The sequence below is a fragment of the Ruditapes philippinarum genome, unplaced genomic scaffold (genome assembly GCF_026571515.1).
Source record: "Ruditapes philippinarum isolate M1 unplaced genomic scaffold, ASM2657151v2 ctg2618_1_1_1_1, whole genome shotgun sequence".
Classification (NCBI taxonomy): domain Eukaryota; kingdom Metazoa; phylum Mollusca; class Bivalvia; order Venerida; family Veneridae; genus Ruditapes; species Ruditapes philippinarum.
The window spans coordinates 152,834-165,632 of NW_026856738.1; the positions used below are offsets into that span (position 1 = coordinate 152,834).

At 31.5% G+C, this 12,799-nt stretch overlaps 1 protein-coding gene across 1 annotated transcript in view; it reads left to right on the forward strand.

Annotated features, from left to right (window-relative positions):
• The window catches only part of LOC132747555 (guanine nucleotide exchange factor DBS-like), a gene marked incomplete at its 3' end in the record, with an annotated part of 72,617 nt that extends 59,820 nt beyond the window's left edge, over positions 1–12,797 (forward strand). Inside the window, 5 exon segments of the mRNA XM_060736965.1 lie at positions 7,307–7,498; positions 9,641–9,829; positions 11,367–11,636; positions 12,020–12,246; positions 12,731–12,797. Coding sequence (XP_060592948.1) covers positions 7,307–7,498; positions 9,641–9,829; positions 11,367–11,636; positions 12,020–12,246; positions 12,731–12,797 — 945 coding nt within the window.
• Between the last annotated feature and the right edge of the window lie 2 nt (positions 12,798–12,799).

A 12,799-nucleotide genomic window follows, 5' to 3' on the forward strand; every position in this document is an offset into this window, starting at 1 on the left:
TAATTGGGTTTTACGTCACACCAACATATTATAGATCATATGGCGACGTTCCAGCTTTGCTGGTGGAGGAAGACCTCAGGTGCCCTTCCGTGCATTATTTCAGGCACGAACAGAGGCACCTGAGTAGAACCACCGACGTTCCGTAAGCTAGCTGGATAGCTTCCTCACATGAAAGAATCAAAAGTCCCTGTCAGGATTCGAACCCACAATGGTGAGGGGCAAGTGGTTTAAAGTCAACAACCTTAACCTCAGTGACTCGGCCAAGGACGTCCCATATGAGAGGCTAGAATTTAAATTGATTATAAATTATAGGTCACAATTTTACCCTTTTCAAAACAACTGTTTTCCAAAGTAGCAATGTCCCATGTGCATGTCTGTCTCAAACTTCTACATTATATGGTTTTTACAAATTAAATATGTGCAAAGGGCATAAACTAAAGTTAAAATTAAAAATTAATTTCTTAAAATTTAGATTATTACATGTATAAAACTTGTATAAATTTTAAAGTTCAAGACAGGTGTTAGTTTACGATAGTGTTTAAAGATTATTTTCTTTTCTAAAGTTAAAAGGTTTTGCAGTTTCCTGTTTTCTGACAGTTTTAAACTTTGAGCTTCGCTGACAACCAAATTATCTGGGGATCAGATATGTTATCTTGTGTTATTATTCTTTAAAATCTTGTGTGCAGTGAGAAATATAATGAAATGCTGTGCTGAAATGAATTATATTATTGAAAATAAGTGTAAAATTTAAATTATAACCCTTTACATTTGTATTTAAAGCAGCCTACACAATAAGATTTAAAAGACCTGACAATCACTTATTGTTTGCCTGATTTAAATCAGTATTTCATATAATCATAATACTGTACTTTAGATAAAAAATGATTTAAATTGGGTTGGTTAGTTTTTGCCATAATTATAATAAATGTTATATTTATATAAAATATTTAATGTTTTTAGTCTTTATACCATCAGATTCATATTTTAAGTTCATAAAGTTGCTATGTTAGCGGTTTGCGGTACAACCTGATGATTCAAGAATACCGTGATACATTATTTAATTAACCACAGCGAAAAGAGCAAAACAGTTTTTTAGTTACCTGTTGAGAAAAAAAAGGATCGTTGAAAATTTACTCGTCCGAGTCGAGACTGAACCTGACAATGAACGACAAAAATATACAGACGCTTTTAACTATTTTAATCTATATCGTAGATTCAAGTACGTATTAAGGATTGGGAATGGTGTATACTAAAGTGATTGAGTTCAGATAAAAATGGATATTGAACGGTGTCTTTGTGTATGGAAAATCTGATTTTATCATTCAAGTTTTTAAGTATAAATCGGGATAAAAATTGCGATTGGATTTACATTTTTTTGAGGGAGAAAATATAGAATATTATCGTGCGTATAATATAAAACTAAGAGAAATTGTTCATGGTGAAATCGGTTAATGATGTTCAAAATGACATTTTATATTTGAATGATCTGTATCGGGGAATTTACTATTGATAAAACAGTTCATGTGAAGTTTATATGGATATAGAATCTTGAATATGAAAGGTAGCTATGTTTACTTGTGTTTAGTTTAATAACAAATTTAATAGCTTTTTTTTCTTTCAATTTCTGGTTCATTTAAGAACCTCAGATGAAAGGATTGTCAATTTATAACGTAATATTATAATGAATAATGTGTATATGTATGATATTTCTCACAGTAATCAAGGAAAGATGATTTTAAAGTAATTTTATAAATATGTCATTTTCGATTTGAATATACTTTCATTTCTTGTGTTTTTTAATGCTTAAAGGTAACCTTGGTTATATTATGGTATTGTGTGGGTCCATCTGTCTCCGTCTGTTAGCTAATTAGCCACATCGGTGTCAGCTAATAGTTCAGCGAGAAATTGATGCCCAGTCCAATAAGCTTTTTAGTTGTTAGTAATTCTGTCTTTATATTTAGAAATGAGGCCTGGTCGTTGCCAGATAACCTCAATTGATTTTTAGGTCAAAGGTCAAGGTCACAGGGACACTTGGTAGTACTGGAATTGTAACCCATAACTTTAAAAGGAATAAGCCTAGGTTTTTGAAACTTGGTGGGCACATTGCTCCACATTCTGGACTAATTTTATATATAATTCCTCTTTAATGTTTGTTTTTGGTTGATTGTTTTTTTTAAGGTAGATGTGTTGGTCAGTTTGTATTATATCCTTTTAGTCTATATACCTATATTAAACAGTATCTGTCACTTCAAATACCTGTCTCATATCTTGCTGATGAAAATTGTTAAGTGTGTTTTGTAATTTTTTCTTGTATATAAAGTACTGTTCACAATATTGCTGTCTTCTCTTTCCATTAAACAAAAATATGTTAACTGTTGAGTGAGTGTCTTCAAAGAAAAGCATTTAATTATCAATTTATCATATTATTTAGAAATGTTGATAAATGGAAAATGAGAAAAAACAACAACAATATATGATATATCTTTTATTAATGTTGACAAATAGAAATTAAGAAAAAATGTATAGTATTTCGCAATGAAATCAAATGGAAACAGAAAATGAAAGAAAGGAAAAACAACAGCATAACAATGAATTAAGAAGTAATCAATTTAAACTTTTGTGAAGTGGCAAGTCTTTTATATGTACCAGTAATGAATAATGAATCAAGTTTCAAACTGTATCTTCTTAAAAATGCATCTATCTGTACATGTATCTGTCGGGTCTCTTTAACTGGACCCTGCTGAAATTCTTAAAAGGACTTGTCTGCGGATGTTTCTAAATTCGAAATTTCACCATTACCATCATTAAATGTTGAATACTGCTGAAGTCTGTGCTAGGGGTCATGGACAGTAACTTGCATTTTCCATTACCGCCCATGACAAACCAGGCCTGCAACATTTAAAATTTTGTTGTTTTGTGCGTTCTTTAGGGATTCTTTATTTCTCTCTATTTTGTCCAAATTTTCTATCGTTGAAACTATCCATTATCAATTTTTGGAACACCAAGACAAAAATTTCAAGTAGGTTAAGAGCCTCTTAGATCTTAGACTGTACAGATGTGCAGGCAGGCCTGGCTTTCTATAACGGTGGTAAAGGCTAATAACTTTCAGTTCCATCAGGAAAAGGGATTATATAATATATTCTGCAATGAAATTTAAAACTGCCATTTTAGCATAACTCTGAGCACCTGAAAGTCAATATGAATGCTTCTTCCCACTGTATTTGTAAAGTTGAGCTGATAATGGGTACTTGTGTTGTTGGGTTAATTCTTAATGATTTGGAATCGACTTTGTGCATTTTATATAAAATATAAGGGAAAAATAAAAGTAATTTTTCCAAGTCTGTGTTGAGATTGTACTTGTGTTTACTGGTGACAAATGCAAGTCTTTGCCACCAGCAGTTTTCAGGGTTATAATGTGTATTATGGTGGTCATTTGTTATGTTGTGTCCTTCTTAATGCCTGCAGCTCCAGTCATTAGTTACTGTTGTTGTTCTTCTATAAAGATAAACATTAGTCAGTGACCTTAAAGTTACGTATTACCATCTATCTATCCTTGTGTCATGGTTCAGAACTGTTCACTATTTAGGGGAGAAGATGTGTAAGCGCCCAGATAGCTCAGTGGGTAGAGCCGTGGTACGGTATTGCAAGGTCTGGTCAGGCTGCACATTTTTCTCACCCTGTGACACTTGTGATAATGTTTGAGCTGAGACAATGTGAATATTATGATCATGAGTTATTTATCTCACTTTTGTCCAAATATAGGGAGTTGAGTTAGAAGTTAGAATCTTTGAGGTAGATTATATATGATGCTCTTTTAGGTGATGTTAAGTTTAAAATTTTTATAATATGTTTATTTACAAGTATTGATTTCACTTGCATTGGTGTGAAGGAAGACATGATATGATATCAGAAATATAATTCACCCTTCACCCGAAAAATGAATGGAAGACCTAAATTTACTTTGTAACTTAATGTGTTTTATGAAGTCATTAATGAAAGATGAGACAAAAATGTTTACATATTTGTGCTTTGTAACGTTTTATGTTAGTCATTAGTTTCTGAATCACTAGTCTACATTATTGCCCTGGTTTTTATGTCACTGACCATTTGATTACCGATAATCAAAATGAAAAGGTTACATCATTTGTAGATAAACAACCAGAATAAATGGGTAAACCATTTTGGTGGCACCCTGTAATTACGCAGATGGAATGCTCATTTTGTTTGGTAAATGCACATTCAATTGATCATCATATTTTCATTTTTCATTTCATATCTAAGCCTTTGATTCATGCACAGGGATGTAAATATTTAAGACAATCGTGGGGACTATGGCAGTTTCTAAATTTATCTTGCATAAAATTATCCGATTATAATGAACATTTCATTTATCATCTAATAAATGTGTCACCATATCAAATGGTTTTTTGTTCTGACTTTATGATAAAGGGCTTTTGAAATATTTAAATTACAATTATGACAACTACCTCTTGTTTAAATATTTATATTTGCAGTTGTTTACCCTAATATTCAGTGCTATTTAAGTTGTTCCCAGACTGATGCAATTGCACTATCTCTAGAAAATTGAGTGGTTCCCACACTGATGCTAGTATAATCACAGTTTCCAGACTGATGCTAGTACACAATCACTAGAAATTTGAGTGGTTTCCAGACTGATGCTAGTACACAATCACTAGAAATTTGAGTGGTTACCAGACTGATGCTGGTACACAATCACTAGAAATTTGAGTGGTTACCAGACTGATGCTGGTACACAATCACTAGAAATTTGAGTGGTTTCCAGACTGATGCTAGTACACAATCACTAGAAATTTGAGTGGTTTCCAGACTGATGCTAGTACACAATCACTAGAAATTTGAGTGGTTTCCAGACTGATGCTAGTACACAATCACTAGAAATTTGAGTGGTTTCCAGACTGATGCTAGTACACAATCACTAGAAATTTCAGTGGTTCCCATACTGATGCTAGTACACAATCACTAGAAATTTGAGTGGTTTCCAGACTGATGCTAGTACACAATCACTAGAAATTTGAGTGGTTTCCAGACTGATGCTAGTACACAATCACTAGAAATTTGAGTGGTTTCCATACTGATGCTAGTATAATCACTAGAAATTTCAGTGGTTCCCATACTGATGCTAGTACACAATCACTAGAAATTTGAGTGGTTTCCAGACTGATGCTAGTATAAACACTAGAAGTTTGAGTGGTTCCCATACTGATGCTAGTATAATCACTAGAAATTTCAGTGGTTCCCATACTGATGCTAGTACACAATCACTAGAAATTTGAGTGGTTTCCAGACTGATGCTAGTACACAATCACTAGAAATTTGAGTGGTTCCCAGACTGATGCTAGTATAATCACTAGAAATTTCAGTGGTTCCCATACTGATGCTAGTACACAATCACTAGAAATTTCAGTGGTTTCCATACTGATGCTAGTATAATCACTAGAAATTTCAGTGGTTCCCATACTGATGCTAGTATAAACACTAGAAGTTTGAGTTGTTCCCATACTGATGCTAGTACACAATCACTAGAATTTTGAGTGGTTCCCATACTGATGCTAGTACACAATCACTAGAAATTTGAGTGGTTTCCAGACTGATGCTAGTACACAATCACTAGAAGTTTGAGTGGTTTCCAGACTGATGCTAGTACAATCACTAGAAATTTCATTGGTTACCAAACTGATGCAAATCCACCACTAGAAATTTGAGTGGTTCCCAGTGCAATCAGAAGAAATTTAAGTGGTAACCATTAAAATCAGGTCTGGTTACCAGTCTAATGCATACTGAAGTTAAAACTGGTCATATCTAAAGACAGATGCTGGTATTATGTTAAGGTCTGATACTTTAAACTAGTATAAATGTTATAGACTTAAACTAATTATACTTCATACAATATATAAGTTCACTATTAGAGTTATATACTTAACAGATGAGTCCAAGATGATTTTCTGACATCATGTAGTATTTTCTGTCCAAGGGTCACTCTGCCATTTTACCTATTTGCTAAAATTTTATTAATTTGGCTACAGAAATTTTAATTTTAAATAGCTAGCTACAGAATTTCTTGTCCATTTTATCCCATCTTGACATAATTTCTTATTAATGAAAGCAGAAAATCATACAAATTTGGCTAATTTGAAAAAAAAAACTCAACCAGAAAGCAAGGCCTGTGACTGTGTCAGTATTTTTGTTTTAATTCAATTCACTCAATGACTCGCTTAAAATATAACCTATATTTTTAATGTTATCATCTTTGTTACACCTGGAGACCAGCTCTTTTCAAAAGGTCTCAAAAGCTATAAACATATTATAATATCTGTCACTCTGATTAAAATGAATCATAATTGTATTATAATACTGATTGGATTTTGATAAGTGACTAATGTAATTAAAGACCGATTTAGATTGATATATAATTATAATAAGGTTAAATAAAGGCTATACTATATAGATAAAGTATAATATATATCATACCTTTGTTGTATGACATTTCACACAAGGGATAAAGTCATAATGGCATTAAGTCGCCATTTATACGACTTGAAATTTATTTTTTTTTACTATGGGAGGACTGTTATTTAGTGAAAACCTTGTTTTGGATAATTGATACAAGAATTTGAGGTAAAGTACACTGTTCTTTAAGACTGATGCTAATGTGATAAGAATTCACAAGTCTTAGATGCCAATATTTATGATTGGTCAATATTTGATGAAGCTGAATATGATGGGACATACCACAGGGACTCGACACAGTGTTGGGATAGTGTAAAAAGGAATTCTAGAAAAAAAAAAATACATACTATATATAAAGTAAAGTCTTAATATTATATAAATTATTCTGTATATTATTTTTTTTCTAGAATTACTTTTTACACTATCTCAAATCTCTTAATGACTTAACCTGACATATTTGTTTGATGGTTTTTGGTTTTCTGATGGTTTTTGCCCTGCCTTGAATTGTGAATGGTCCATTCAATTTACAAGGTATTTCTGTAACAAATTAAAAAAATTTTGCTACCTGGTCATACCACATGGTTGTGCATGCATGCCGGGCTCCATGCCTTTGATTCACTGTCGGTTCCTGTGTATGTTAAGTTTTTGAAAATTTCCCTTAAAGCCGTTGTATTATCTATATTGAATGGTTGAAATATTTAAAATATTTAAAATTTTTAGCATGGTGAGGGTTTATTTAAATAATGTGAAATAAATATGCGTAATTAGATTTATTTTTTTAACTGTATATAAGTATTTTATTATTTTCTCATTACAGCAAGAGATAGAACAAGGAGATAAAATGCGAGCAGACGGCGATCAGTATATCATGGATGACCATTACGCTGTAGATAGTATACGACCAAAATGTATAGAGTTACAGAGAATGTGCGAACAATATCGGCAACTTCTGAGACGCCGCAGAGAGATATTGAACAAGTCACATGATCTGCACGAGAGAATTGAAAAGGTTTGTTTTAATTTCAGAGATTCATTATACAATTTGTTGATATGGGATTTGAACACCAAATACCAAAAAGTTTACATAAAATATTTAAAGGAAATCGGCATTAACCATCATGTCTTACATATATTGGGGCAAGACTTACAGCAGTTATGAAAACTAGGCTTTCACCAGGGATCAGTGTATAATTATTTAAATAATATAAAAATGTTAACCGCTTTCCAAACATAAAAGTATTAAATGTTTCCTAACATAAAAGTATAAACTGTTTTCCAAACATAAAAGTATTGACTGTTTTCCAAACATAAAAGTATTAACTGTTTTCCAAACATAAAAGTATGAACCATTTTCCAAGCATAAAAGTATAGAATATGAGAACTGAGTCAGTGTAACTTATGTTCTATTTGGTATACTTCATAGTAAAAGAGTATTTGAAGATTATAAATTGTAAAACTAAGCACCTGAATATAATTTAATATGCAAACTTTGCAATTCCCTATTGACTATAGTACACTGATCTGTTGTGATGACTTCTTGTGTGCAAACTGTTATTCTTTTGTTGCATCATGTTATAATGTCAAAATGATGAGATGTAATATTTTGGTTTTTTATTGAAATTAATTTATGATAAAACTTAATGTGACTCATACATGTGTTGGTTCTGGTTGTTACATATTGTATGACAAACTGTAATGATAAAAGGTTGGTGAAATTATAAAAGCAGAACATTTTGATACTGTTAAAATTATTGAGAAATATGTAACATCTGAGTGTGTGTGATTATAATTTTGACATTAAATATGCAAAATTTAAGATAAAAACATGCAAAAAAAAAATATAATCTGTTTTTATGATCTGTATGTCAGATCTGGTTTTAAGGTTTTCAAAACCTGTAAAATTTGCCTCAGCTGTTTTCAATATAAGTTATAATGAAATAGACAAAATCTGTCCTTCATTTATTAGATTTGAAAATGTAAAAAAGATCTGTTATTATTTTCATTAATTTAGACATGTGACTTTCTTGTTTCATTAAAATCTTAAATTCTTCCTTGAAATATTATGCATCATCTCTTAACATCCAATACAAAATATATGATTTCTTAATAAGTGGACTACCTTTTTCTATTTAAAGATCTATAAAAGACTTACCGGTACTTATTGATTATTGAAATGATAGGTTTTCTCCAAAACTTGATGTTGCTATCTTGTTGAATTATGCAAGACCACATTAACATTTGGATTGTGTAAAAAAATAATTTGATCACACTCGAGTGTTTTAAAAGTTTTACTAAGTAAATTTGAAAAGTTATAATTCATTGTAGATTTAAGGTGTTTTTGAGCAAAATATCTTGTTTTGAGAAAAATAGATTTTCCATGGGAAAATTTTCAATTTAAAGCTAATAAAATTTAATGTCAGAGGTGTTCAGTTTTTTTACAAGTTAAAGATTATATATTACAGTCTTACAAATAGTGTTTTATCAGACAATTACATGTTTTAAGACTTTAAGTAGTGGTTATATGTTTAAAGTTGACATATTATAAGCCTTTATTAGGTGTGTTCTCTATGTAATTGATGTACATATTTTAAACATATGTGTTCTATTTATAATAAATTAATTTACATATTTAAGCCTATAATTTAATTTTAATGTTTTTCTTGTAATTGACCTGCCTATTTCGAGCCATTTGGAGGGAGTTTATTTGAAATTTACCCAATTTAAGCATATAAAAGATGTTCCATTTATATTTAACCTATTTCAAGCCTCAAAAAGGTGTTCTTTTTATGATTAACCTATTAAGGTGTGTCTGTGGCCAAATGGTTCACTGCTTTGTGTTGGAATCCCAATAGGGCCTTTTGATTTGTTCAAATCTATCCAGCTAACTTACAGCATGTTGGTGGTTCCACATGGTGCACTGTTCGTGCCTGAAATAATGCAATTTGAAAGGGCACCTTGGGTATTCCTCCACCAGTAAAGTTGCCATATGACCTATACTGTGTGGCAACTTAAAACCCAACCAAAAAAATGACCTATTTAAGCCTTTAAGTGGTGTTGTAATAGTAATTTTTATCCTTTCAAGTTTTTAAGAGTATTCTGCTTGTGAATAATATGTTTAATTTCTATATAAATGTTGTTTCTTTAATTTCAGGCTAATAAGTGGTGTTCTAATGGAATGGACATGCTAACAAGCCAGTTAGAGAATTGTAACACCCCAGAGAGTATTCGTCAAGCTATTGAAGATATAGATAAATTTGTTGTCACATCCAAGGATCTTAAATTAAACAATCCTAAAGAATTCAGACAACTGTTTGACAGTGTTATCACATCGGATACAAGGGTAAATAAAGTGTTTGTAATCCATTCTAGTTTTGTAGGAAGAGTACTCAGTACATAATTATTATGTTTATTATGTTATTTTCAAAATTTATGTAAAAAAGCAGTGGGAGAATGTTTATCTACAGGTTTAAATTACATGTACAAGCTCAGTACTTTATCATGTAATCCTCAGTAATTTGATCAAACGTTTTCTGTAATGAATTGTTTGATTGTAGTAGAGCAAACACATTTATCATTTATTCTTCTCACTCCAGTGTCAATGAAGATACTTGTATTGGCATGACAGTCATGAGGTTTTGAGTGTATATTCATTTCATTTAAATTATTAACTGTAGACTCTTAAATCTCAAGGATCATTATTGTAGATCACTGTTCAAGGTCCATAACTCTTATTGTTGATCATTTCTAAATTTCTCCTCTTGCTTTACACAGACTTTATTTTTTGTTTGATTGTTTAGGAAGTAATAAGCTTATAGCAACACTTTTGAATCTGTTCCTGGAACCAACAAGTACTGAGCAATGAATTTAAAGTTTCATGCTCAAAGAAATAATGATTTGCCCCTTATAGGTTTTTGAATCCATGTAGCTAATAATTATTAGATTACTAGTCCAATGTGTTAACCACTCAGCCATGCCATATAAATTTAGCTTGTCTTAAGAGGCAAGCAAGTCAATTAGTCAAGCACTGCTTCATCGGCTGCTCTTGTTTCAGTTCCATACTATTATAAAAGTCATGTTTAATATATGAATGAGGTAGTCATGACCATTGGAGAGAGTAGATTATTCCAATCTATGAACACCATTTTTGAGCATTTGAAAATCTTAAGTGATTTCAATTGTCCTTAAAAGTGCAAATTTGAGCTTCAAAAGAAATATTTAACTTCTCAGTTACCTTTTACTATTAGTGACATTAATTTTATATTTTCATATATTAACCAATACCAGTAAGTCTGCAATTCATGATAATGTTTATTTTGTTAACTGTATCTTGGGGTAAAGTTGAGCTATATTAAAATATTAACTTAACAGTGAATATCATGAAATAGGCTGTAGTCAGAATTAATCAGTTTAAAAGGATAATGACATTATAATGTATAAATTATTCAGATGTTTGCTCAGATGTCATATCTCTATAATATATAGATGATTTCATGTGGGATTTCAGATGATATGGCATTTTAATATTTATCCTGCCAAACTGTGTATTTATAGGATGGCATGATTTTATCTTTAAAAAGTATGGGTTCTTTTTGTACTGTACAAAATCTATATTTTTGTTACGATGTACTTCTTGTAGACAGAAAAAGCATTTAAAAGTGGAATATTTTACTTCTGCTCCAACTATTTCTTAAGCATGTCTGTCAATGAATATAGAAAGTTGCGAGAATTGACTTTAACAATCCCCCCCCCCCCCCCCAAAAAAAAAAAAAAAAAAAAAAAAAATACAAATAAATAATAAGTAATAAATAAAAAAATAAAAAATAATAAGTAAAAATTCATAAGTAAATCAAATAAATGAAGGTTATTTGAAATTATAGGCAACAGTCCAGAAGACTTTGAAAAAGATAGAAGATGTTCAATCAATGTGTAGTAAGAGGAAAGCTGACCTTCAGACACAGGCTCGAGCCCAACCTGTACATCATCCAGCGCAGCCTGATCTAGTCACTTCCTCCTCTAGAGGTCAAACAACGGTACCAGAGTATGACCTGAGGAAGAAAGGAGGTCACAGAGATCGACACAGGAAAGATAGTAAAGATACTACTAAAAAAGGGGCACCTGCAGTTCCTTCTGTGGAAAAATCTGCAAGGGTAAATTACGCATTTCTTTGTGAAAGTTAGAATTTGTGCAAAATTTTCATTTGACACTATTATTTTTACAATAATAAGTTACTAATATCAATTTTGAACTGTGTCATAGCACAGGCACTTCGATATGAAAAAGAGAAACAATTCCTTTATTAACCTTAATTAAACAAATAGAGATTATTTTTGAAATGATGACTAAATTTAACACATGGGATCATAACTGCATGCAATATCCAAGACCCGTAACTCTGACATGTATTTTGACAGAATTATGATTCTTGCCTGAGTTTTTTCCTGATCAAGCATTGAAGAAAGTCAAGTATCTGGACCTTCCAAGGGCTCTTGTTTTTGTATTATGTTTTTAAAATTGTAAGTTTTTGTTACAGATACGTGTTGATGTAGGACCACCCCAGCCACACTCTCGGGTAGACATTGGACCTCCCCAACCACAGCCTCGTACCACACATTATGGATCAACAAGTACGTGTAGTAGCATGTCCACGGTTGACAGCACGGACGGGGCACGTAATTCTCTTGCATCAACCTCTACAACAACCTCTGGGTCAAGTTCTTTCTCCGAACAAATGCTGGAGAGTTTACAAGAAAAAAGACAGTATGTAATATACTAAATCTTTAGATGTAAATGTTGAATAATTAATAAAGTATTTTAGTCTTGAACTATTACACCATATTATGAAGCCAGTCAGCAGGAAAGTCCCCATTTGTTGGTTTGTAATTATATTTAACGTGTGTAATAGAAAGAAAATTAAAGATGAAAATATTAAAAACAAGCATCGTTATGTGATAATTTGTGGTCTTACTATCATTCTAGAAAGATGGTGTAGTATTGTTACACAAATAGATCGACTGTACTAAGGTGCAACGTTATTCTCCATAATTGGGTCTTTTCATCTGACATTTCTCAGTTATTTTTGTATCCTTTTAAAAATTCTGCTTAGAATGTTGAGGGTTTAGAGTGAAACTGATCTATCTGCCTCTATTTCTATATAAAAGATGGACCAGTTTTGCTCTAAGCCCTGGATGTTTCAAAGGCTTTTTTTCCCCATTTTTCACAACTTGTTTTATTCTATTTATAGACATGTGCTAAATGAGTTAATAGAGACAGAGAAAACCTATGTACAGCAGCTTCATGATATATTGAGGGT